At 28.2% G+C, this 26,560-nt stretch overlaps 1 protein-coding gene across 1 annotated transcript in view; it reads right to left on the reverse strand.

Moving 5' to 3' along the window:
• The window catches only part of LOC142330199 (alkaline phosphatase-like), an 887,512-nt gene that overhangs the window by 357,522 nt on the left and 503,430 nt on the right, over positions 1–26,560 (reverse strand). Inside the window, exon 5 of the mRNA XM_075375322.1 lies at positions 57–235. Coding sequence (XP_075231437.1) covers positions 57–235 — 179 coding nt within the window. The remainder of the gene's footprint in view (positions 1–56; positions 236–26,560) is intronic.

The raw sequence follows: 26,560 nt of genomic DNA on the forward strand, positions 1-26,560 counted from the left end.
TCAAAATTGAATTTTTTTTTTAATCTAAGTAATAAGTCCTAATTTTGATTACTTACATTAATATGTCGTCCTGGATCGTCTTCTACAAGTTGACGAGCGATATCTTTACACGATTTCCGTGATCCAGGTGGAACTTTGCCATCATCTTCCCAGTATCTTGAAGCTGCATGCGCATATAATGCAGCTGGAGTTGCATGCGTTATCCGTGCATTTGTAACAATTCCTGTTGCTTTCCCTGAAAAAATAATTCCAATATATTTCACTGAATAAAAGAAAGTTGTATAATATAAAAAATATTTCATCAAAAAAAAAAAAAATAATTATCATTGACTTCACTTGGTATCACAAAACATTCAGGTAAAAATATATTTTTATAAAAGCACAAAGTGCATAAAAAACAGGTCAATATTCTCCAGAAGGTTTTAAAGTAATTAAAGATTTGTTGGTTATCCCTGATTGATTCTTTTTAGATTTTTATAAATACATTTTAAATGATTCCAGATAGAAGTGTAAAGCAATAGCTAGAGATCTGGGTGGTAGAATAGAGCATTGTTTTTTATTCGCTTACGGTAACAACCCGAAAGGATCATACAAAGAAAATGACGTTTAAAAATAAATATAGATAAAATAAAATAATTGTTGGTTGGGCAAACAAAGAATTTCGAATTGGGAAAGGAAATTTGTAAATGAATTACATATAAATTGCAATTATATAAATTACAATAATAATAAAAGTATCCGGACATCACGCTAACATCAGATGGAAGAGTAGAGAACTAGAAAATGATATCTTGAATATATTCAAGAAGGGAAGATCTGTTATTCGGCAACTACGTTATACATTTTTATAAAAAAGGGAAAACCTGATGTTTGTTTCATTCATAGAGAGTGATGTTATGTACAGAGTAGAGATTTAGACATTGAACAAAAACCTGAAAACAAGATTCGCAACGATAGATATGATGTTTTGGAAGGTACGTTCTCAAAGAACTCTGATGTATCGCATTAATAACCATACTATTAGGAAAACAATGGAAATGGACTCATCGCTACAGCTTATATTTGAAATAAAACGATTGCATAATATGGAGACATGCACAGAATGCATGATGATTGATTGACACAAAAGATTTCGGAGCGGACCAGGAATTTCAGAAGTAGAAGCCAGGAATTTCAGAAGTAGGTTGGAAGAAGGAATGGATGAAGCAATATAAAGGAAACAATTCAATGATGAAAACGTTTTTGACAAACGAAAATGGAGATCGGATTACGGTAAATGAATGCAATAATATATTATTGCTTTATAAGTAAATAAGAAAGTATAATATTTTATTTGAGCAAAGAATCTTCATATATTTTAAACCATAATATAAAGTAATATAAATGTATTTATATTACATTCTGTGAATGGTCTTAACCTTGTGATCATACAGCTTATTCCAATTTTATCCCAACTTTTATTTTAAAATGTACTTTTTTAAGTGGATTTTAGCTCATTAACGTAAATTTCTTAGATTATCAGGATCATATCTTTTATGTAAATTTTTGTAAATCCAATCAAGGAATGGAATGCTTCCTCTTTTTCTTCGACGTTGTGTAATTAATCTCGTTAAAATCAATGATACTGAAGAATCTTCAGCAGTTTGTAATACTTTACGGATATTAAACTAACTAAATATCCTTCCTACCACAAAAGAGAGGATTACTTTGCTAATTGGTTTCAGTAACAAATGTTCTCAGAAATGAAAATCAAGAAGGTTGGTTTTCGTTAAAAACACTTAGGTAAAATAATCTTGCTTGGTTTTATGACGGCAGTTATGTTATCATTTGTTGGATTAATTTCTTAATTTCTGATGATTTTCCATTTATAAATTATTTTTAATCATTTTATTTTTAACACCATTTTACTACGGGGTTTCCACAGCCTTAAAAAAAATTCGACTTAAAAAAACGTATACAATCACCACCAAATAGTGAAACAATTTAGAAACTAAATTGTTTCTTACATTTACCGTTTTCCGTAAAGCTGAGTAACAACTCAGCTTAAAGTTCTTAAAAAACCTTTTCATAATATTCTGTTATAACGCACGGAAATAAAGGAGAAATGGCTTTAATGATATTAATCCTTCTTCATTTTCTATAATTTTTTCATTCTATCATATTTTCCATATCATCGTTACACTAAGAACCCTTTCTTAAATTCAGTATTTATTTTTCTATCAAAAAAAAGTTTTATACGTGAAAATCCTTTCATTATGTTTTTTTTCTTTTTTAAAATTTTTATTTACAACATATATGTTATGTAATGTAATGAACCTTATGTAAATTATTTCAAACACACGCACGCGCGCGCGTGCACACACATAAACAAATATTACTCATTAAGCACTATTACTCTATAGAACTTCTGTGGGTAAAATGTAGTTTTGAAGTACATTTCTATGAATATTATAGAAGAAAAAAATAACAATATCAAAAATAAAAATATAATCATAAAAGTAGCAGATCGATGAAACAGAAAAAAAAACAAAAAAGAAAAAAAATTAAAAATTAAAGTGAAAACAAACAAAAATGAAGGGATTGAAGGATTTATTAATTCACAACACTCAGCGGGTATGAAGTTACTAAGGTCCAGAACGTGTAACCGCTGTGTTCTAACATCCTCACCGTTGTCTAGCAAGTTTACGGCTAAGTGGTTAACTTGGTCATTTAGCCGAAGCATATATCAAACTGAAATTTTGTACTTCTTTCTTATACCGGAGACCCAAATATTCGTAAATATCACTGTTTTTAGCAAACCATGGCGCCTCAGCTATATACCTCGATAGTTTGTTTTGAAGTTAGATTTCAGTATTTGACATGCTTGCCGTACCCCGTAGATGGACACCAGAATAACTCAGATCTCCTGTCATAACTCTTCCTCCCTTCATGAAAGGGGAAGATAACTCCTCCTTTCCTTCCTGAAATAATGCACACCAGCTTTACCAGGAAGGGTGGGTAGCCAGGGATGGAGGTTTAATCGGTAGTATGCAGGAACACATACGCATTTAATGACATCTTGCGGAACCTGTTAGCGAGCCTGAAACTGCCTAAGCGCCCGTAAATAGGGTTTCTCCACCTCTTAAAAAAAAGACCTCCTGCCCACAACCAGTACATTTCCTTGAACTTCATGTTAAGTTGCTTTCTCTTTTCCTTTGCATGAGCCTTTCACATCAAACGATGAACCAGGTGAAAATCCAAGTATTATTTCTTTTTACTTGAATTTATCTACCGCATTCGTCCTGTCCTCATCCACAAACAAATTTTAATAGTTTAATCTTTTCTATTTATATCCTCATTATGATGTAAACAAAACTTACATATTTTTTTAATAAATCTTTTCCTCCTTTCTAAATTCATGTAACCATGATATAGAAGGTTTTTTTTTAATAGGATAAATGAAGTAAGCGTACTAATCATCAGAAAATGAAAAGAAAACAAGAATAATTTTACAGGTGTAATCTTCTGAAGAGATACCGGTGTCGTGGAGTGTTGGGGAAGAGAAAGGAAGCAGCTTGACATATTTTATGGGGAGAACGTGATTCATTATCTATTGAGAGATCGGCTAGTAGAGTTTCATCCAATAATACTCGACAATGTACAAAGGATGATGAAGATGTAAAAAGTGTTTCAACTCTTTGCAAAAAGGAGTGATAAAGGCTTTCCCCTTACTCCCATTCCTGCGGTATAAAAAGGGGAAAAGAAATCTAAGCCACGTTGTCTGGTTATTCCCCTCCTCGTTCTTCAATTTTTATCGTATTAGTTCAGAAGGTAGCATATTATTTGATTCAATGTTAAGTTTATTCCGCGGAAGCCATATTATATTTTCATACTTATACTTCACTTTTTTTCACCAGTAGTTAATTTTGATGATTATAAATGTCAGTTTTATATAAACTTTAATGTGAAAACTGGTTTTTGTTATTATGAATAAATTTTTTTATACTCATCAGTGAAACGAATAGAATCCATTTTTTTTTCTTTTGCCTAAATAACAATAATATATTATTAATAATTAATTTTATTATGTAGTAAGACGGAGTTAAACTCGAAGAAGAGCCTTGTAAAGTCTTAAATGTATAATGCAGAGTTATATGAGATGTATCTATTAAATAAAGATTGATACATAATTCATATCTCTTTATGTATATTAAAATTTTAATGTTTGTTCCCATCAGCATATTCCTCGTTAAACTTATACACCGATACAATCCATGTTCGAAGGCGTGAAGCAGTTTCTATTAACTATTCTGTCGTTTTCTTGTTTACTGCATCAGCTAGCTAAAAAAAAAACACAGATTTCACTTTAGGGAAAAGATAGAAGTATTATGGTGACCAATATTGGGAGTATGGAGGACGTTCCAGTGTAGTAATTTGTTCGTCAGACAGATTCTGCTTCACAAAATGCGTATGAAAAGACGCATTTTCCTAATAAAGAATAAAAAAAATTTGTCTGTTCTGATTTAAATTTTTTACTTGCTTGTACTAAGTAAAGAAAGTATTGTAACAGCGATGAATTTCGATTTTCAGGTTTCAACGGAAATATCCATTTTAACCATGCTTAAATCCATTTTGACTAGTTTCGGCGTGACGTCTGTACTTACGTATTTATCTAATTATTTCGCTTAAGTCAAAAACGATTAACCTTAGTATATTGAAATTTTGGGTTTAGGACTGTTGTAACATCTAGTAGTGCACCTCCCCTTTTGATTGCAATTGACTGGACAAAAATGTCCGAAAAAGCCCAAAATCCAAAACATTTGGATTTTCGAATTTTTCTTAACTGCAGTAATAAGTCCTTATTGAGAACTTTTCAACGTTATATCTTAAGTTTTATTAATTTCATTCAAGAGATATACCCAAATAAAATTTTAATTAATGAATTATTTGGATTTTAAGGGATGGCACATCGGTTCGTATCAGACTTAATTTCCTTTTTTTTAACTTTTTCTTAAATTTAAATATATTGATTTATTAATAATTAATAACCTCTGATTGTAAAAAAAATTACGATGAATAACAATTTAATAATAATAAAAAACAAATAAATAAATAAAAATATATGGAAAAATATCAGAAGTTTTTTATGAAATAAATTTTTTTTATACTTTTCATTTTAAGAAAATGTGTAAATGTAATTTAGTAGGCGTACAAAGAAGTCATGTATAGTCCACGTCAGATTTTTTTCTAACTAATGCTCTCAGTTTTGACAAAAATTACGCTTTTGATATAAAACAAACTTAATGGTTTTGAATTTGTAATGGTTTCATGGTTTTGAATTTGAACTAGCTTTGACGATTTTGTTTCATTTTTGATAATGACGATATTCTGCAATGTCATTTAGCAGTTTTTGACTGCCGTTTAGTATCAAGATTAAACAAAAAGATACAGATTTTGATTAAAAATTATGGTTTTTTTTTAAAAAAAACAACGTTGGGGTCGGCTTCAAGTTGCTGCATCTTTTTTCTCTGGTATAAAACTCCTAAGTATCATCTTGGCACAAACTCTTTTCCTTATTTCAAATCCTCAAGGAAATTTACCACGTATATTTAAATGATCACGGCTTCAGACATCATTCTGAAACTGAATAGGAGGTCTTTTACAACAATATAGCTTGTTTTTTCTATATTTCTTTCGTTTTTGAAGTGAAAGATCGTTCATAATGTTCATCCTCCTTCATGTTTTGACATCTATCACTAATTTTTTTAACTATTCAAACATCAGTGAATAAGATCAGCAGTCTTCTCGGTTACTCTCAGTAATCATTTAAAACACCATTTATTTGGGGTTTTGTCCAATTTTACTAAAAGTAAAAATTTAAGCTTAAAAGTATTTAAGCTTAGCAATATTCTACAGAAAACACAGCTTCACTATAAAATGATTCGCAATCATCTGAATTGTGAAGAGATGTTTATAATACAGGTCCAAAAGGGCTTACAATCATTTCTCATTGTTTTCTTTTAAGAAGTAGAAACACAGTCTCGTTATTTAATAGACACATCTTAAATATGAATATAAAATATGAACTGTAAAAAAAAAAAATCAAAACCAAAAGTCTAGAGGAGGTCGGAGAGGATAAAATGAACAGAAAAAGTTAAATAAATGTTCAGGTAGAGATAATAGTGAAATAAAATACTAGCTCTAATCAGAAAAATTCAGAATAGGAAAGATAATATGTTCAAAAATCTCATTGTGAGAGATGAAAAATTAATTGAAATAAATCCTAGAAAGATCAATTAATGGTATAAAAAAGAATGTTTGGAAAAAATATCTCAAAAGAAATGGAAGATATTAAAAAACAACAAAGTTTTGCTGAAAGTATAGAATGTTGTAATCGGATAAAATTATCTATCTCATGCAGAAAACTTTTTATTATTATTATTATTAACGTGAATGTATATTTTTATCTGGATAATAAGAAATAGAAATGTTAATATTAGCGTAATACGATCCGTGATGGCTGAGAAAGGAGAAGATGTTTCATTTAAAAAGTAGTTTTCTTGTTAAAATGAAAGAAAAACTTATTTTTCTGTGGTTCTCATTGTAATCAACCTTTTTTTATTAATCATGACCTTTCTTTGTCTTCGAGTAGGAATATCATCTAGATTATCTAGTATTATTTCATTTACTTGTTTTCTTATCACATTTTCATATATGAGATTTAATCTCATTATTTACAACTGTATATAAAAATACAAATATAAAAGTTAGCTTTTATAGGCAATACTGAAAAATGTTTTACCACGATAAAGATAGATTACTTTGATATAACTAGACAGATTAGGATTATAATGTTACTGTTGGTTATGAGAGAGAAGGAGATCAGTGTTATTCTGACAACAAATACAAAGTAAAATTTATCTCGCTGTTGTTCGCCACTGTTGGACACAAGTAAGTGAGTGACATATGTCTCAGTATTATGGTAGAGGAATTTTTAAATTTACATTTTTCGTTCATTGTTTACGTTTCTAATTTCATGTGTATCAGTTAAAAATCTTGTATTAAATAAATCTACAAATTTCATGTATAATTAGAGAGTTTTATATTAATAATTAATTGAATTTTTGTTATAATGATTTATGTACATTTAACAAAAAATATTTTTATTTTAAGTCCCATCGACAGTTAAAGTCATTAGCGAAGTATCAGTGCAATATAACTGTATCGGTGAATGTATAGTCTTGAACAATTTCAAGTCCACTGTTCTTGAGACGTGTGGTTAATTGAAACCGAACCACCAAAAAAACCTGTACCATATGATTACGAGTACCACGAGATGCTGTTATGATTATAGGGAGCAGGATATGGCGAAACACGTAGTGTTTTTTTTTGTGCATGAGGTGATGAGACTTGAGGGCCGTCAGGATGGACTACGACGCAGTAAGTGTGGATAATGTCATAAGTGTAATGTTGGATGACAGAGATGCTTGGACGAGAGTAACGACTGCGATGTCAGCTATAACGAAACAAGGCGGTGATGGAGAGGGGCAGGCAGTCTACAAGTCTGTAGTTGACCTGAGATCGAGCGACTGATGCAGGATGGCTGTGGGCGGCGGGAGCTCCTCGGAGTCGTCGTTCACCGATAATCTCCTGCGGACGTCACTCTGGCTATTCTAATTCGGTGATAAGAGCGCCCGGGTGTTTGCGCAGGGACTGCGTTCATACCATGTGGATTAGGTCTGGCTCCTGGCGTGACTAGAGGAGGAGGTATTTTAGAAGGTAAGAGCCTCACAATTACCGTCAGAGCGAGCATGGCGGCGGCTGGCAGAGCTTTTTACTCCCACTACGGAAAAAAAACACTAAAGAACACAGGTATCCATGATCTAGTACTCAAATCCGAATAATATCAACTACCTTTAATAGGATTTGAACCTAAGAACTCTCGACTACGAAATCAGCTGATTTCGTCTAGTTTAACAGTAAACCAACCGATTGGTTTATGTACATTTATGATAAATTCTATTGATATAATGTTATTAATATCCCTAAATATTTTTCAACTAATCAACATTATGTTTAATATAAGAGCAAAAGTACTTAGCTAAATATGTAGAAATTTCTTCTTAAAATCAGATTGTTATAAAAATTTTAATAAAATTCAAATTGTAATTTATAGAAAAGAATAATAATGACAAAGTTTTACTAAAAATGTCTAAACAGAATTATGATATAAAAATTGCGACTCAGATTTTTGTTTTAAGCCGGTAATTTTGATGTGTAGATTGATTGTAAGGAAATAAATAAAATATCGATGTGAAATTTGTGAAAAAACACATTAGAATATTTAAAATAAAGTTTCTCATAGTTCTAGAGCTACACTGCAAAAAGAAAACCTTAAGTAAAAATAAAAATCGGATATGGAATTTTATTGCGTTTCTCGACGTTTCATCACCCTGGGACTTAAAAAAAAAAATGGCGGATAATTATTGTACGTGCTCAAAATACGTTTTAATGTGTTTGAAGCGTAATAAACTTTGATGGATGAACTGATTTTGATGAAACTTTATACAGTGAGTTGTGCATATGGGGGAATTTGTTCGTAAACTTTTAGGTTATATGACCCCAAGGGGTGTGGTAGATAGTTTCTTTATGAGGGTTTAGTTTCTTTGGGAGGGGGTTAATTTTCTTAAAACTCTGTAAAGATAATTTCATTATATTAAGCTCAGTACATGATGTTGCATGCTTAAATTTGCCCCCAATCGCTCCCCTTCAACAAAAAATTGAAAAAAGCTATCTTTTTATTTATTGAATATCTATTAACCGTTTTTTTTTGTTTTTTTATATACTTTCTATACATAGTGTTAGTAGTAGTACAAACGACCAATAAAGAAAACTTTTGGGACAATATAGGGAGTATGAGAACCGATCAAGTTTTAAAAATATCGATTTTTGAAAGTCATTAAAACTTTTGCTTTTAAATTTTTCTTAATAATATTACACTACAAATTTTATCATAATTAACCCCCCCCACCAAAAAAAAAAAAAAAAATAGATAAATTTTTATTGGTTGTAGATTTTTCAGTGAAATTGTTTTTAGTTCCTTCTATTTAACATAGTAAACGTAAAAATATCAAAAAAAAATTTCTGGAGAGATGATTTTGTGGGTGGGAAGTGGGAAGAAAAAAGTAAAACATATCTTTCTTTGAATATTTAAAAATTTTTTTCATGTATCAATATTTTTAACCTATAAAAGAATAAACAGCTAATCCCAAGAAAGTATAACATTATCAGCTTTTCTCATTGTTACAGTGTCTATTATCTTGAAATGTAAAAATTTAATAATGACTCTAGCTTTCCTCAATCAGATGAACTTGAAAAGGTATACCGATATTACTTTTAACTCAAAAAAAATGTAATTAATTTTCATAAAATTTATTTTCTTCTAATTACTCATGGATCTTAGAAAAGTCTTGGTTTGATAAATAGAAATGTGATTTGAAAAAATAAGTTTTGTACTTTCTCGTAGTATAAGGAATTATTGTGATCGCGAAACATTTTGGTTTTCAGATTCCAATGGAAATATCCATTTTGATCATCCCTGAATCCATTTTAACTAGTTTTGGTATAGTAATCTGTACATACGTATGTATTTCGTATAATTCAAACACGATTAGTCGTAGGATTTTGAAATTTTGGATTATGGACTGTTGTAACATTTAGTTATGCACACCTCCTTTTTTGATTGCAATCGACTGGAACAAAATGTCGAAAAAAGCCAAAAATCCAAAAAATTTTGAATTTTTTGTTAACTGCAGAAATAATTTCTTATTGAAATTAATAAGTGGTACTTATTTTCATTCGTTCCAAAGTTATAACCAAATAAAAGTTTAATTAATGAAATATTTGGGTCTTACTAGGGTAAGGCACATCGATTTTTTTGTTTAATGTTTTTTGTTTTTAATTTAACTATATTGATTTATTAATAATTATTAATCTCTGATTGTAAAAAAAAATTACAAGCAATAATAATTCAATAACAATAAAAAAAAAAAAAAATTAAAAATATCAGAAGTTATACATGAAATAAAATTTTATGTACTTTTCATTTTACAATAATGTGTATGTGTAATTTAGAAGGTGTACAAGAAAGTGATGTGGTGTCCAGATAAGATTTTTTATTTTGCATTACAATACATTAACGAATTTTCAACTTTTTAATACTCCCATGATAAAATATTTAATGATTTTGAGTTAATTATCTCTATAAGTTTAATTATGAAAAAAGGAAAGTCAGATTTGATGCTGCGCCAGCTCATAAAAAAAAATATTTATACTTACACACGCTCGCACACACACTTTCTTATTTACATATACATTTTTCAAATGCATTAATTTACTTTCCTTATCTCTCCCAATTCTATTTCATCTTTTTTTCTTTCAATCCATTAGCATAGTTTTTTTATTTTTTATTTTTTTAAAATATTTCTTATCAGCCTTTTTTCTCTGTTTATCGGATTTCAGTGGTTCGTTTTCATTGACTTTTTGGGTTTTAGCTCATCAAACAAAATGCCTGCTAACTATTGATTACTTATCCATTTTACTTTAAGATAATCCTTTTGACACTGAAATCTCAGTCACATCACGTATACTTTTATCTGCTTTCATTATATACAAAAAATATCGTAAATCCCTTAAAAATAACAGTACCTTATTTCTTTCTTTTCCTTTTTTATCGTTATTATTATTTTATTAAAATATGCCATAAAATTTTATGGTAACACATTTTTATTCTAAATTAAAAGGTTTTATTTTTTATATTTATATATTTCCTTTAGGAATCATTTTTTATAGTTAAAAATGTTGTAATAATATTAATATTTTGTAAAAATAGCGATGAAGTAAATTTGTACCTTATGAGATTAAAATCAAAACAGATTACTCAATTAAAATTACATTTTAATTAAATATAGATAAATATATATTAGCATCTCCTTATCTTTTTGGTTTCGGCCTAGCTATATGGATACTTCCGTTTCCCGTCGCGGTCAGGGTATATGTAGCAGGTCAGGAGACTCCTTGGACTCCTTGGCTTCCTGGACCCATCTGTATTCATTAAACTCATGCTTGTGAAAATGATAATGATAACAGTTTTGTGCGAAACTTTGAATGATCTAAAAAATGCAGATTTTAAAATAATCGCCTTCATCTTAGGAAGTGATTTTTTACATGTTTTTTTAGTGAACGAGGAGACAAGTGCAGAAACTCGCGTCGTAGATACAGTGACAGTGGCTAAGGCTGTGTTCGTTGAGCCACCGCGCTGTACAGTTACACCCCTTAAAAGCTAGAAATTAAAAAAAAATTAATTTTATAGTAAACATGTAACTGACATATTACTGATGTACTTTTAGATAGATTTCATAAGAAACATACTTCTTGTAATGGGTACTATGATTTGACTTCCGGAAAATTTCGACATATCTTTGCGTTTCACAACCCCCAGATACCAAAACCATCGTCAGTTCAAAATTTTATTTATACATTTATATATATATTTTAATTTTTTGTTTACACGATTAACCGAAATAATTTTCCGTCAATCACTTTCAAATTTAACGACCAATAATTTCGGTCGAGTACGTTAATGGGCAAAATCGGACGATAGGGGTGGAAATAGGAGGGCTTTGTCGAAAAAACAAAATATCGCTCTAACAATCCTATTAAGTAAAATATCGAATTCCTTAAAAGTTCCTTCTATTCTTTGGATAAGGGCCTAAAACTTATCTAAATAAAGTTTTTTTATATCAACAACCATTGGCTCAGGAGGTGGAAAAAATGGGGTTTCGAAGATCAAATTATTGGTCGTTAAATTTGAAAGTGATTGACGGAAAATTATTTCGGTTAATCGTGTAAACAAAAAATATCATACCTCTCTTAATAGATACAGTATTTAATCGGTTTAAAGTGGACATTAGTTCTTTAAACATTACCTAAAACTTTTGTCTGAAACAACTTTTGATATGATCAACTCTTACGGCAAGGGATGAAAAAAGATTTTTGGTGGAATTGTAAGAAAATAAAATAATAAACATCAAATAATTATTTGATAAAAAATCAAAAAATAAATAATTAAAATAACCATAAAAACTTGTTAAATAAAAAATTCTAAATAAAAAAGAAAAAGAGTATAAACAATTAAAAAAAATCCGGCTCTTAACTGCTCAGGTTGATACCCTCGTCCAAAAATTAATAAAAATAAAGGAATTAATCTACACTCAAAAAAATAAAAAATAAAAAAAACAACAAAAAGTGAAAACAGAAAAGATAAACCCTAGACAAAAAATCTAAATAATAATGTAAGTAAACAGATAATAAAAATCTAAATACTTAAACAACAAAAAATATAGGCTTGTTAAATATAAGGCTTGTCGTATGCTAAATATTTGAAACTTTTTTTCACATAAAACCATTGTCGTATTGAGTAAATTTGAAGTTTTTCTTAACCTTAAGGCTGAAATCTTTTTTATCTCCTACTTAGCACCGGTGAAATCTACCACCGCCTTCTGGCGTGCCGAAAGGGATTGTTATTAAATTAGTGTATTTCATTGTAAGGTCTTTCACAAAAGACAGAACTTTTTTTTTGAATAATTATATCTTATGAACATCGATGGAAAAATTGAGTTCTATATAGTATTAAATCTTGACTTTTTTCAATTAATAAAGTAAAATCACTTAATATTTCAACAAAATTAGTGCAAATTCCTTTAGGAAATTCTATATTGTGTCTCTTCTATATATTTAAATGAAGGTACTACAATTTTTCCCTAAAGAAGGTCGAGTATCTCAACAGTTTTAAAGAAAAGTTTATTTTTATTGATTTACAACCACTCCTTCAAGGTTTTTACTGAAAATGGAAAATTATATTGTTCCAATAGTTTTTTTAATTTTTAACCTCCGAGATCACCGTTAAGTATTGCTTCAGAAGATGTGATGAATGATTTTTAGTATGTGTGAAAATGCCATGCCTCACCGGGATTCGAATCCGGGACCTCCGGATGTAAGGCCGAGACGTTCCATGCGCGCCATGGAGGGTGGCTATAGTGTTGTTAAAACAGAATTACAATGGAAAAAATTTCCATCTTCATCGAGAGTAAAATATACATATTTACGGTCATTGTGTAGAAATTGAATATCAAAATACTTTTAACAAATAAATTATATGAAAAAAAAAAAAACAGTTGCTAATTATACAAAACTCATTTTATTACGGGTATATAACAAGCTAAGATTTTATAAAAATACATCACAATATCATGATTTCTACGGGGCAAAAATTAAGGACTTTTATATTGTCTGAAACTTATTTCTTAAATATATTTTTCAATAAGTTTTATAGTTTTTTTTTTCTCGGAAAACCTACATAATTTTTCCTTAGATGCTTTTATATTGAATTAGGAGGTGGATTTTTTTACAAAATCTATCTCGGTCTAATGAAAACTAATTTTTTTTTATGTCAAAACGAAAAATTCCAAATTTTTATAACAGATTTTATTTAAATATATTTTGAATTAGTTGATAATTGGCGACGCTTTTATGTTCTACATATTTATATGAAATACGTTAATGCATTTATAAAATAACAAAGTTCTTCGTATGTTGCATAGACCTACTCCTTCCCTTATCAATCAATTCCCAATCACATAAGCTGAGGTTCACATTCCAGTCAAGTTAGTGTGAGCACAAACGTTAATTTGAATTGCTCTTCTTTATTTACTCCTGGTATATAAAATCGTTACAAAAGATTATTATTCATAAAACATCAGAGAAATCTACAAACCCAAAGAAGTTACACAATTGCTAAAATATTAGTTTTTATTAATATCAAATATATATACAATTTTTAATTCAACAATCTTACCTGAAATATTAGGCTAGAGTAAAAGTCCCTTTATTACTCTTTAAATAAATTTAAGTCTTATATGTATCTAATGTCATAGTTTTTAAATTATTATGATGTAACCATCAACAAAATGAAAACAAAAACAAAAACAGGAGAAGATTACAAAATTTTAAAGCGATATTTATTTTCTAGTAGACTAATACAAAGGGATAAATAAAAAAAGTCTGGTGTGGACACCACATGACTCGTTTTCTTTTTTTTGTCTTCAGTCGTTTGACTGGTTTGATGCAGCTCTCCAAGATTCCCTATCTAGTGCTAGTTGTTTCATTTCAGTATACCCTCTACATCCTACATCCCTAACAATTTGTTTTACATATTCCAAACGTGGCCTGCCTACACAATTTTTCCCTTCTACCTGTCCTTCCAATATTAAAGCGACTATTCCAGGATGCCTTAGTATGTGGCCTATAAGTCTGTCTCTTCTTTTAACTATATTTTTCGAAATGCTTTTTTCTTCATCGATTTGTCGCAATACCTCTTCATTTGTCACTTTATCCACCCATCTGATTTTTAACATTCTCCTATAGCACCACATTTCAAGCGTACATGATTCGTACGCTTATTAAATTACATATACATTTTTTTTTTTTAAATGAAAAGTACATAAGTTTATTTCATTAATAACGTCTGTTTTTTTTTTTTTTATCAGAGGTTATTAATTATTATAAAATCAATATATTTAATTTAAAAAAAAGTTTAAAAAAATGAGCTGAAGTCAGATTCGAACTGATGTTCCTTCCCCTTGTAAGATCCAAAGATTTAATTAATTAAAATTTTATTTAGCTGTAACTCTGGAACCAATGAAAATAAGTGCCACTTACGATATATCGTTGAAAAGCCTCAATGATGGCTTACTATTGCAGTTAAGAAAGAGTGAAAAATCAGATTTGTTTTGAATTTTGGGCTTTTTTGGATACTTCTGGTCCAGTCGATTGTAATCAAAATGGGAAATACACAACTAGATGTTACAACAGTCCTAAATCCGAAATGTTAACATCCTACCGCTAATCGTTTTTGAGTTACGCGTGATACATAAGTACGAACAAACGTCACGCCGAAACTAGTCAACATGGATTCAAGGATCAAAAAAGATATTTCTGTGAAATCTGAAAACCGAAATTTTTGGATCACAATACTTTCCTTTACTTCGTAGAAGGAAGAAAAAATACGAAACACTCTATTATTTGTGTTTAATTTTTCGTAGTTCCTGCTAGCGTTATTTAAACAATTTTTAATTTACAGCATTTATAAATAAAAAGTTTTAAGATGGTATAAAATTTGTATTTTTTAACATTTTTTCCAAAAACTGTTTCATAAGATACAAATTTTTCAAAGTTCAATTTTTTTATTATGCGAATTGTCGTTAGATTCCTGTCCAGATATACAATTAATTTTTTTTAATTTTGTTTTTATTTACTTTAGCTAATGGGGAATATAAATATATAAATAAAATTACCTATTTATTGCCACTTGAACTTTTAAATAAAGATTTTTTGCAGTAGTAAATTATAGATAAACGTAAAATAATTGAATCTATTTTACATTACCAGAGCCGTTTTAAATAATTTTACAAAATAACGGATTTCACGCTTTAATCGTAACACGTAAATTTATAATTATACATGCAAGCATACATAATACTAGTTTCTGTTATAAATAAGTTGCGTTTTTTCACTCCATTATTTTGTTTTTTTACCATCTTGTTGCGTGTTATTTATTCCGCTTTACTTCATTATACCATTAATCGTTTAGGTATTGCCATTAATTCTCTCTTTTCGTACTTATACATAGAGAACCACGATAAAAATACTACCATTTGTTAAAGAAATAAATTAATTAATCTATTTTTCTTATCGATACATTATGTAGATTACGTCAGCAATAGTTAGTCATAACTAACTCCAAGAATAAAAAAATAATTACTTTTAACATTCGTCTGGATTCTGAAAAAAAGTAATAAAACCTTATTCCAAATTACCAAAACAATACACGTAACAAATTATAAAATATAAATCTGATGTGGACACCAACTGACTTCCTTGTACCCCTATTAAATTACATAACATTTTTATTAAATTGAAAACTACATACAATTTTATTTTATTAATAACTTATTTATTATTAATTATTTATAACTTATTATTTTATTTTTTTTTTTATTTAAAAAAAAAAAGTTACACATTTAGATGTTACAACAGTCCTAAATCCGAAATTTCACCATCCTACGTTTGATCGGTTTTGATTTATGCGAGTTACAAACTTACGTACAGACGTCACGACGAAACTAGTCAATATGGATTTAGGGATGGTCAAAATGGATATTTTCCTTGAAATCTGAAAACCGAAATTTTTCGCAATCACAATACATCCTTTACTTCGTACAAGGAAATAAAAATAGTTATGTTTATGTGAACGCGTCTTCCCAAATCAACTGATTTGGAAGTCGAGAGTTCCAGAGTTTATATCTTATATAAAGTCAGTTATTTTTAAATGAATTTGAATAGTAGATCGTGGATACCGGTGTTCTTTGGTGGTTGGGTTTTCAATTAACCACACATCTCAGGAATGGTCGAACTGAGAATGTACAATACTACACTTCATTTACACTCATACATATCATCTCTGAAGTATTATCTGAAAGGTAATTACCGGAGGCTAAACAGGAAAAAGAAAGAAAGTTATGTTTAAAAACCGTATTATTTAGTTAAAATAAGAACATATGAAATAATGTTATGGTAGTCATTTATGTACATGAAGTCACTAAATATAAAAAATAACTACAAAATAAATCACAATTTGGAAAGCATTATTTTTAAATTATTATTTGTTTGGCTGAATTTCTTTATTTTCTAATCAGCTTCTACAATGAAGCTATAAGTTAATCGTATGACTGACCATCATTTGAAAGAGTACCACCCAGTGATTATCCTCAAGTAATAAAAAAACAATAATATAATATAGCAATACTACAATAGTATAACGTAGATAATATAGCATTTGATAGTGCCTTTGAATGTCCATTCCAATGTCCAATCAACATTAACAATAAAACAATAAAATAAAATACTTTTAATAGAACAGTAAACAAAACATTAACTTTGAAACAGCCAAGAAACAATAATGTGTGCACCAAGCAAAGCCGCCAAACCGGATCATCATAACGGGTCATCAAAAAGATCCAGTACATGGAGCCTTTTAGCCTCCTAACGTCCTCGCTGTTGTCTAGCCGATTCAACACGAGATGATTAATTATTTCTTCACGAATTTATGTGCAGGTTGAACGTGATCCAAAAATTCCGGTTATTTATTTTTAATTTGTCATTGTAATTATTGAAAAATGTATCAGCAGATTAATATTATTTGTTTAAAAGAACAGTTTTTAATTGTGTCTTAAATAATTCTGTAGGAAGATGTTTTAAATGGTTCAATAATTTATTAAAATGATAACCGATGCAAAATAAGGCTCTGTCTCAATGAATTGCACTTTCTATTGCAATGAGTTACACGAAAATATTTGTATTATATGGTTTGATAGAGGTGGATATATATTATCCACCTATGTATTTTTTCATTCTGGGAGAATATAGCTAAAATTGCTCTTAAAGAGGAATGTTAAAAAGGATAATATAGTTTAATTAGGGATTAGTTAAAAGGAATAATATAGTTTTGTTAAAAGGGATAATGGGGTGTCGGAGTTTTTGCAAATATTTACGTTTTAGTGTCAACTATGTCATCTTTTTCTTTTTTTTTGTGTTTTACCACCGTTAGGTATTGCTTCAGAGGATGAGATGAATGATATGTAACGAGTGTAAAAATGCCAAGCCTTACCTGTATTAGAACCCGGGACATCCGGATGAAAGGCCAAGACGCTACCATTCACACGATGGAGGCCATGTATGTGCGTACATATTTGTGTCGTACTGCTTTTGGCCTTATAACTCAGGATTAAACAAAACGATTTTCTTTAAATTTGGCTTAAATAGTTTTATACACGGGGCATTAATCATATAAATTTGTTTTTTTATAATTCATTAAGTGGATGGGAGTATCGTGAAAAACAATTTCTATTTTCTTCAGGTGCATTTTAGAGAAATTATTAAAGCAAATTTGTTATCTACCTAATGCACTTATAAATAATCAAACAAAATTTTTCCCAAAAAATCAATCCACTCCTCTTTCAATTGAAATATATGTTTTTTCTATCTTTCTTCAGTTTAAATCATTTTAAAATTGTATTATGAAAGTTTCTATTTCATATATAATAGAGCTATCAACAAAAATCTATAAAATTTTTTTTTTAATTATAGACCGTTCCTAAAATTCAGAAACTTTTTTTTAATTTTCTTTTCCTTATTTAAGCTTTCTTGACTGGGCTGTTAAATTTTTAAAAAAATCCTTACTAAAACAAATGTTTTAGGCTTAACTATATTTGAATATTTTCAGAAAATTTTCTTTTAAAATATGTTTCCCCACCACCAAAAAATATATATTTAATTTTTTTGTTTTGTTTTTTTGCAATGGTATATCTACACATTTGATCGGTGAAGCCTAGAAAGATTTTATATTAGTATTAAATGATTTGAAATTATATTGAAAAATTTCTTAATTACCACCCTAATTTTAGTCATTGTTTTAACAATTTCGAAGGAAAGTACGATATTACTTTCGGTCTCACGGTGTGATAGGGGGGTGAATTTCAGTTTAATTTACGTTTTGACGTATGAGAAATATGAAAATTTCATTCCCTTAAAATGTGATTTCCTTATATACATGAGTGTGTGTGTGTGTGTGTGTGTGTGTGTGTGTGTGTGTAGATCTATTTATAAACTTTGTGGTTCAAAAATCTCTATAACTATCAAATAAATTTAACTGAAATTTAGGTAGACTGTAGTAGGTTATCTGAAATTGTGCTTGTAAAAATGTGATGAAGATTGCTTGAGTCGTTCTTCAGTTACGCTCAAATTTGGGTCGACAATAAAATTTTTTAAAATCAATATTAGGTTATGTTGACTTTGTATTAGTTGGTGTATCTTCATACGGGTTTGTGTAGTGAGCCACAGGTCACTACTTAAGCTTATTTGAGTGAGCGAGTTAAAATTTAATGCTTGTTTGTAGGATATACTCGTTATTTTTAATTATTCATCAAACGATTGTTATAATAATTTAATTTTCTTATAAACAAAAAGTATACTTTAATATTAAATAAAAAAATTATACTAAATAAAATGACGAACAGTCGATCTTCTTGGACAGGAAGACCCAAGAATCTTTCTGAATTTGGTTCATTATTTAAAGGTAATATATTAATATACTGAATTATTTATTTTATTTAATAGTCGACAAAAAAATGATTTAAAAAGTTAGATTAGATTGATGAAAAAATCCATTTTAAAAGAATCAAGAAATTATTGTTGTTTTCTAGTTTAAAAAGAAACATTGAAAACTGTTCCAAATTTTTATAGTAAGTCATTTAAAATCATTGCAATTTAATGAACACTGAGAATCAGGATTTAGAATATAGTTGTTGAAACAAAGATTAATATCAATTTAAAAACATCCCGTTTTCTTTTGTTCTCAAGTCTAACAGTTATAATACAATGTTATAGTTTACGGTTCATTATCTGAGTAAAAGGTATAATTAGAAGAAATGTGTTCTCGTTTAAAAATTACTGGCAGTTAGAAATCGAAAAAGAATTCTTTGATGATCTTTATTTTTTATTTGCTACGCTTATAACAAGAAGAGCTACTTGTTTGTGACAAGTAGCTCTTGTCACAGGATAAAGGATAAAGAATGGGATAGAAATATTTTCTTTTCTTCTATGGGCTGTAAGTATGAAAAATAAATCATACATTTATTACTAGATTAAATTTTTAAATTATTCAAAAATGAAATATGTTATATCAGATCATGAATAATTATTATATAAAAACTATTGTTTTCCTAATTTAATTTTTAGAATTTGTTTAAATTAAAATTAATTTTACTGTTTACATGTTAACAGAAAAATACATTAATAATACCAATAAAAAAAATCTAATTTTTTTTTTTACATTTTGCATAAATTGTACGTTTTCTACCTTTAAACTTTTAAAACAAAGTAATTTATATCCGTCTCAAGAAGTTTGGCCTCTGGCCAAAATAGAAAATCGATCCATCTTTGCAGTAAAACACTAGTATACTTCTTCCTTACAGTCTGTTTGCTACTGAAACGCTAAGGTTGTAAGTTTTTTTTTTCATTTTAGTAATTTTTGGTTTTATATTTTTCAAGTACAAACTGTCATTCTAAAAATTATGTATGGTATTATGAATATTTTTTGTATTTACTTAAAAAACGATCTTTTATTTTTCTTTCATTTACTGTAAAAAGTACAGATGAAATAAATATAAATAAAATAAAGTTGTATTATATATGGGATTGGTTTTTCTTTTTCTTAACATTCAAAAAAAATTAAAAGTTTAAATGTATTTTTTACTTTTCCGTTTGTTACTAAGTATAACAGATAAAAAAATTAATATAGGTTAAAATAAATAAATCCTTCCCAGAATTTTATATTGTATAGTATTTATAGTTCCTTTGATTAAAAAGAATATTCTCTGTTACAAAATTCTTTATATATTTTTAAATGTATAAGCACGTGTTGAAGTCTGATATCTTTGTGTCTCACAAACTGAACTAACAAGCGTTTTCCCGATAATTTTATCTATCCCCTGAAAGTGTATTTTAATAAAAATTATAAATAACTTTTCATAAATAATTTTATTGTAAAAGATTTTTGTTTTAATTCTTGTTCCATAGAAATCTTATATTTCATCTGAAGAAAGTATATCACAAATTGTTCCCTTAAAATGGAATCTAATCTTATTAAATCTGTCCCCAATTTGTAATTTCAACAGATTTCTCCGAATATTATTGTGAATCTATTTTTTTTTCATTGTTATTTAGTGGAAATATAACGATTGAATTCCGTCATTTCCTGTACAAAATGCAAAGGAAAGGAATTAGGAATTTTTTTTCAAATTTTGCTTTCTCCGATAAAAATATTTTGATAAAACACACTTAGAATGTTAATAAAACACACCTACATTTTCTGCGCAAGAAGACCATGTCCTCAATTTTTTTATCAAAAAGGCAATACTTCCGTTCGATTAACGAGTAGACCCTAGACGTAAGCATCAAGTGGAAACTTAACGGTAAAAGCGCGTTTGAAAACTACAAGTCAACATATCATCAAATTGAGGTTATGTTGTCTGTTGTCGACCTTAAATTGAGCAATATCAATTAATAAATCTCATAATTTTTCCATTTAAAACTTTACTCCCTTCGTGGAAGCTTAGGAGTGCAGTAGTCTCATACTGAAAATTCGATAGTTTCGTGTAGCGTTATTTACGAGATTTCATTAATTTCACAAATAACAAAGTTAAGCTCGGTGGGTGTCAAAAAGGTAACTAGAAATTTAAAAAGTCATCCAATACCAATCTCTAAGCTAAATAGAAAAACACTTGTAAAAAAAAAGTTTAAATTTAAGCCAAACATAACCTACACTCGCTTCGCTCACTGACCTCGCCTAATTAACGTTAAATATACAATTTATATTGGAGGCGATTAATCAAATTCACCGCATTCATCATGCAATGATGGTGAAAGTTAAATAAAAATATTTTTATAAAAAAATTGGATCAAGGGCATACCATGTGATCATTTGTTTGTATCGTTATCGTTGATCCATGCAGCTGATATATGTTTTATATTCTGAGTGGTCCTTTCAATTTATAAAATGCTAGAAATTTGATGAAATTTTTTTATAAATGCCGTGAATTTGATTAATCGCCTCCAATGTTGGAGAATGTATATAATTTGTATATTTAACGATAATTAAACGAGGTTAGCGAGGGTAGGTTACGCTTGGCCAAAATTTAAACTTTTTTTTTACAAGGGTTTATTGTAATCTATTTACCTTCGAAAATGATATTGGTGGGTTTTTTGTTTTTGTTTCTAGTTATCGTATCGACCGCCACCAGAGCTTATCTGTGTTTATCAACATATACCGGCCATGTTCTGAATGTATAATAATATAAGCAAATATTTCGGTCTTTCAGCGACGTATTTGGTATGTGTCCACCTTCATAAGAGAATATTGACAGTCTCTAATTTCGATCTTTCACGGTAAAATATATATATCGAACTGAGAGCCTTATACATTTTTAAAAATTTATTTTTATAATGTGTGTGTTGAAATCTGTTCAACTAGTAAACAATAAGCAAACACACTTGGCCCAGGGAGATAAGAATGATATAGATTTTAAGAATAATTTTTCATGGAAGCCTATTTTACGTGATGTCTTTTTATTAGATCGAAATTTTAAACGCCGTTTATTTTGATATTATTTACCTTTATTTTAGTATTGTAACTGGACACTTTTTATTTGATTTTTTAAAGAAGAAAATTCTGTAGAAGGAATAATAATCTACTTATAGTAAATTATTTTTCCTATTATTTTGAATTTAATCCAAAAATGTAGGGGGAAAATTAATTAAATCATTAAAATTAATATCTTTATGCGTCTATTCAACAATTTATTTTTATTTATATCCTTTGTGAGCCATTTAATACAATAGGTTTTTCACTTTACATTAGATGAGAATGAGATCATGAATAAAATGTTACAAATAGTGTGGGAGGGATAAAAAGAAATCTTTTCTAATGGTGGTATATTGTTTGTGAGTAATCTGTACGATTAGTTTTTCAACTTGATATCCATATTTTAAATGGAACATTAAAATAAAAGTCTTTTATTTAATTATTCCATATTAAATGGAATTATAGTTTGTTTTTTCATCCAAGTTATATATCTAATTTAAATTTCATCCGAATTAACATAAAAAAGTGAATGAATGAACACTTAAAAATTTATTCTTCTTTTCTATATTTCCTTTTAAATATTATGTTTTTATTCATACGAGTAATCGTTAATGTTACTTTTGTTTGGTTTTAAAAGACTTTCTACCGTTGAAAAGCATTTTATAAAAGAAAAACCATTATGTTAAAAGCACTCATTTGAAGTTACTTCCATCTGTTGTACCATTATAAACGCTGCCAAAAAAAAAAAAACGAAACATTAATGATAGCTTTTGATTGTTTTATATCTCATAACATCTCCAGTTTAGTTACTTTTTATTAATATTTTTTTTTAATCATTGTGAAATTTATGGTTGTTTGTTTTATATTAAAAATCAATGGAGGTAGTAAAAAATATTTACCATTAGAATTATTTTAATGATTACTTAATTTTGTTTTGACTTTTTGGATATGACGGCTACTACATCCTGAAAAATAGTTACTGTAATTTATGACTGTACTTAAATACTTGATATACTAGTTTCTACATAAAAGAATAGGAAAGATCATATAAAGAATGTTATTTTAATTAATCGTTGAATATTGAAGAATTATTATTTTTAAAACTTTGTAAGTATTATAAAAATTATCTGTTGAATTTCAAGCCATATATTTGTGTGTAGATATTTTTAGAGATATAAATTAAGCTTATGTATTTGATAATATTAACTTTATTTTAATGTTAATAGTATCATAAACAATATGTAATGTATAAGAACTTACAACTTTTTGTTATAATATATTCCTTCTTCAGGAATGTAGTATTTAAAATTTATTCGATACTAGTTATTTACAAAATTATGGAATATAAAATAATAATCGGATAATAAAATGAGCAGGATTTCATTTTGATTTTTAGATTTTTTGTAGTGTATATATAGTAAAATTTCCTACATGTACAATGAATCTTAGCAACATCTTGATCTTCTTGGAAGAAAACTATCTTTTTAAAGAGGGATTGTGGCTTAGCATGGTTGTAATCTTTAAGGAGCATCTAAAAGTTTTTGGTGATCCAGGTTAAATTTTTAAAAAATGTGTAAGAGTTTTTAAAAATAAATCCTATTTTGAAAACTGGTTAAAGATCAATGCAGAACCTTTAAGTAAAACCTTTTTAAGACGGCGCCAAATTTAAGACGGAGGTTTAAAAATTTATAAATTTATTGATATTAAATTACTTATTTTAAAATAATTATTAAATATTTTTATATCTGTCGAAATTGAAATTTGTAGTTTTTTCTGTTTTCGTTTACATTTATTCTTTTCAGTTTTTATTCGTTTATGATGGATGACCATCATGTTTACGACCAATATATATTAAAACAAATAAAAAAAAACGTTATGGAATTGGTGCGTCCGTTCTGAAAAAAAGTGTACATATGCGGAAGAAATTTATAAGTATGATAATTTTCAGTACAGCGTTGCTGTAAATGGATAATTACATTTAAAAAAAAAAGTTATGTCACATAAAACCACCCACTGAAGAAACGCTGGCAAAGTATTACATAATTTTCCCAGCTAAGTAATACAACACCCTCCATAGATTTGTCATTAAAAAATCATACATAGCCAGAATTTTTTTGCAATTAAAACATTAAGGGTCTGACTTTTATTAAAAAAAAAATAATAATAAAGTTAAAAAAGAATTGTTTAAAAATTTTGAAACAATTTTCATTTACATTAATGAAAATTATGGTTTTGAAAGTAATGAAAATTTATGAACAAAATAAAATTAAAAGAGTTTGAGCGATAAAAACAGAATATAGTCGTATATATTTTAGTGGTGGGGAATAAATTTTAAGAAAATTTTTTCTAAATAAATTCTTAACCGTAACAAATTTGAAATAAAAACTTTCTAAATCTATCTAGCAGCCCTTTCAGTAAAGTTTCAATAAGAATAAGAAAATTTCCAAAATAAATTTCTACATTTTAGATCCGAAGACTAATTTTAAAAAAAAATGTAGACATTTCTTGACAGCTCTGTATTTGAAAACTCAAAAATTAAAAAAAAAATCTCCAAACCAAAGGGAGATAGAGTGACAGAGAATTTATTTCAATTTTAAGAGAAGGGAGTTGATTTTTTAAATTTATTATTTTTTTATGATTATTTATATATCCATTTTTGGTAAGATTTGATTTAATAAGGTTTTCTCTAAAGTAAATTTGAAGAAAATCAAACTTGGTTTTTTCGCGATATACCCCACTCACTTAAAAAATTTTGAAAAAATTAATACGATCAATGTTCCATATACATAAATATTTCACTAAATTTGAAAAAAATCGGTTTGAGATAGAAGGCGAAATAATACGTATGTACATATACACACACATACATATGTTTATTTGGTATGGATGAACTACTTGGGCCCTACAAAAAAAGATTTTGCAAAAAACCGATCCCAATTTGAAATTATCATCATACTTACCCCTTTAATATTAATTTTTAGCTACATTCTCTGGGAAATTAAAAATAAAATTTTTTTATGATTTATAAATCATAAAAAAATTGTCAAATCGTGTTCCAGAAATTAAGTTACGTAATGTAGAAACGTAAGTAAGCATAAAAAATAATTTTTTCGTTGTTCGTCCAGTACTGTCTGAGACTTACCAAAATATTATGTATTCTGCTTCGAATAGATAGATAAAATGTTATCTGGATTGTAGATAGACTATTATCTGTTATTAAATGATACCAGAATCATTAAGATTGATCAAACAAAAACCGTAAAAAATATGGTTTGAATTGAGAACCTCTACTTTTAGAAGTCTGTTTAAAAATGACTAAAAAACGTATTTACAAAATTGTTTGGTGCTTTAAAAAAAAATAATAATTATTTAATAAACAATCGAGTAAATAGTAATTAAAAAAATAAAAAAAACGGAACAAACAAAAAGGAGAATACAAATAAAAATAAGTAAATATTCAAAGCTAACATGTTTCATGAACACAAATTCAAATTAAAATCATTCATTAAACTGGAAAATACTGATGGAATTGAGGAAGTTTGTTGAATTTTAATGAGAAACAGAAATAGTAATAATTATAATAATGAATTCAATACAACACCGAAGCGAACACAAACAAAATATCATGTTCTTGTTATTTCACAATACTGCCTACCTTTCTTTCATATTGTCATGAAATGCCCACCCTGTTGATAAATAAAAGGCGAACATTAAACGAAAAATTTTGGCCTCAATGTTTTGCGTCAGGTGACTCGCAGTATGATCACTCGAGCACAAGATTGCATTGTTGCACACGGTCCTACTTCGGTCATCTTTTGTAAAACTATGGTAAATTTGTAAACTTTTACTGGTGTAAATTCGAAATTTAATTTAATTTATGTTATTTTCATTTATAAAATATTAGTATTGTAATTGTGTTTAGTCGATAGTGGCAAGTTCCTTTTTCTGTTTCTAATATACAATTTATTAATTACTGGGCTTCCGAATTAACATATTGTAAATGGCGCCTTGGTATTCGTGTTGAATTGTAATTAACTGGAACAATTACATAGAAGAGGATTTTGAAAAATGTCGTGCGTGTTAATAGGTGGACCCAAAAGAATCGAAATGTTATTTTCTATGGTAAGGCAAATTCCGGGAGAGTGTGCAGAAATAATGGTTATTGAGTAATTTGAGCCACAGACTGAAAAACTCTTAAATATCTTTTTAACAATTAATAAAAAAAGAAATTAAATTTTGATAATGTACCTTTCTTTATATATG

This window comes from Lycorma delicatula, chromosome 9 (assembly GCF_047948215.1).
Source record: "Lycorma delicatula isolate Av1 chromosome 9, ASM4794821v1, whole genome shotgun sequence".
NCBI classification, from domain to species: Eukaryota; Metazoa; Arthropoda; class Insecta; order Hemiptera; family Fulgoridae; genus Lycorma; species Lycorma delicatula.